The 2,326-nt window shown below is 35.0% G+C and overlaps 1 protein-coding gene across 1 annotated transcript; it reads left to right on the top strand.

The window, feature by feature from the left end:
• Positions 1–1,021: 1,021 nt before the first annotated feature.
• On the top strand, positions 1,022–1,969 carry LOC103682347 (olfactory receptor 6C2-like). The gene is given in 2 exon segments (XM_008711938.2): positions 1,022–1,799; positions 1,802–1,969. Coding segments are annotated over 2 exon segments (930 nt in total). The 3' UTR covers positions 1,954–1,969.
• Positions 1,970–2,326: the final 357 nt, after the last annotated feature.

Below are 2,326 nucleotides of genomic sequence, written 5' to 3'. Positions count from 1 at the left end.
CATTTCACAGACCACTTGGAATCCATTTTTACCACTGGAGGTAGAATGTAGAAAATGTATTACTGTATAGGACCCTTCTCTCTTCCCTTCTTTATTGTGGTTTTCATTTATATTATGTTTATATACATCAGAAGCTCCATCAGATAATGTTATAATTCTTGCTTTCAACAATCAGTTTTATGAAAGAATTTGTATAATTTTGGTATCATATGGTTTCACTCATTTATGGAACATAAGAAATAGCAGGAAGATCGGTAAGAGAAGGAAGGGAAGAATGAAGGGGGGTAAACAGAAGGGGGAATGAACCATGAGAGACTATGGATTCTGGGAAACAAACTGTGGGCTTCAGAGGGGAGGGGGGTGGGGACTGGGATAGGCCGGTGGTAGGTATTTAGGAGGGTACATATTGCATGGTGCACTGGGTGTTATATGCAATTAATGAATCATGGAACACCACATCAAAAACTAAGGATATACTGTATGGTGACTAACATAATAAAAATTATTATAAAAAAAGAATTGGTGTTTTTGTTTGTCGTAAATGTTTAGTAGAAATCTACAATTAAGAGATCTGAGCCTGGAGTTCTCTTTGTAGGATTTTTTAACCATATATTTGTTTACTTTAATAGATACGGGGCTGTATAGATTAGGTATTTCATCTTGAATTAGCTTTGGAAAATTGTATCTTTCAACGAATTAGCTCATTTCATTTATGTTACTAAATCTATTCTGCAGATGTTTCCAAAATATTTCATTTTTATCTTCTTAATATCCATACAATCTCTGATGTTGTTACTGCTTTATTCCGGATAAATCTTGTTTTTTCTTTTTTCCAGATCAAACAACAGTTTTATCAATGTTGTTTATGCTTTCAAGAGTCAGCTCTTGATTCTTTCGAAATTCTCTCTTGCTTTATTGTTTTCTGTTTCGTTGATTTTTGTCTTATTATTTCATTTCTTCTGTTTAGATGCTTTCTCTTTGACTTTTTACATTTAGAGTGCCAAAAATGTCAAAAGTGGCAATGAGAAATCACACAGCAATAACAACATTCATCTTGTTGGGACTTACAGAGGACCCACAGCTGCAAGTTCTTGTTTTTATCTTCTTACTCCTCACCTATGTGCTGAGCATTACTGGAAATCTGACCATTATCATTCTGACATTCATGGATTCTCATCTTAAAACACCCATGTATTTTTTTCTTCGAAACTTCTCCTTCTTAGAAATCTCGTTCACAACAGTGTGTATTCCCAGATTCCTGTACAGTATATCAACTGGAGACAAAACCATTACTTATAATGCTTGTGCCAGTCAAATATTTTTTTTTGGGCTTTTTGGGGCCACAGAGTTTTTTCTCCTGGCAGCCATGTCCTATGACCGCTATGTGGCCATCTGCAAACCCCTGTATTACATGACCATCATGAACACCAGAGTCTGTACCATCCTCGTCCTCTGCTGCTGGATCTCTGGGCTGATGATCATCATGACACCCCTTGGTATGGGCCTCCAGCTGGAATTCTGTGACTCCAATGCCATTGATCATTTTGGCTGTGACGCATCTCCTCTTTTTAAGATTTCATGCTCAGATACTTGGTTTATAGAACAGATGGTTATAATCTGTGCAGTACTGACATTCATTATTACACTGATAGGTGTCATTCTTTCCTACACATATATCATCAGGACAATTCTAAGATTCCCTTCTGCTTCTCAAAGAAGGAAAGCTTTCTCTACCTGTTCTTCTCACATGATTGTTGTTTCCATCACATATGGCAGCTGTATTTTCATCTATCTCAAGCCAAAGAAGAAGTGGACATCAATAAAGGGGTATCAGTCCTCACTACGTCTGTTGCCCCTTTGTTGAACCCTTTCATTTATACTTTGAGGAACAAGCAAGTGAAACAAGCTTTCAGTGACACGATCAAAAAAATTGCACTTATCTTACACAAATAGGAGTACATGGAATTTGAAAAATCAATTACAGCAATTATTTGTTCCATAGCATTTTTTTTCTGGAAGTTCTAACTAGTCCAGTAAGGTTAACTAATCTCAGAATCTTTTAAATTTGATTTGTGAACCTATTTGGAACTAATAATTTCTTTCTTTAATCTCAATCCAAACTGCTTCCTCAATTAAAGGAACATGAGAATTTGTTTCCAAGAAATAAAATCTCTCATCTCTCACTAAGCTTTTCTATTATTATTCACAAAGAAATTATATAACATATTAAATATAGTGTCTATGAGTTCTGGGAAATTTTTGGATCAATACTTTTTAAAACTCTTTTAATTTACATATGTAAATATGCCAAAAGAAATATTTGAAA

The sequence above is a fragment of the Ursus maritimus genome, unplaced genomic scaffold (genome assembly GCF_017311325.1).
Source record: "Ursus maritimus isolate PB19 unplaced genomic scaffold, ASM1731132v1 scaffold_23, whole genome shotgun sequence".
Classification (NCBI taxonomy): domain Eukaryota; kingdom Metazoa; phylum Chordata; class Mammalia; order Carnivora; family Ursidae; genus Ursus; species Ursus maritimus.
This window is presented reverse-complemented; position numbering and strand designations above follow the sequence as displayed.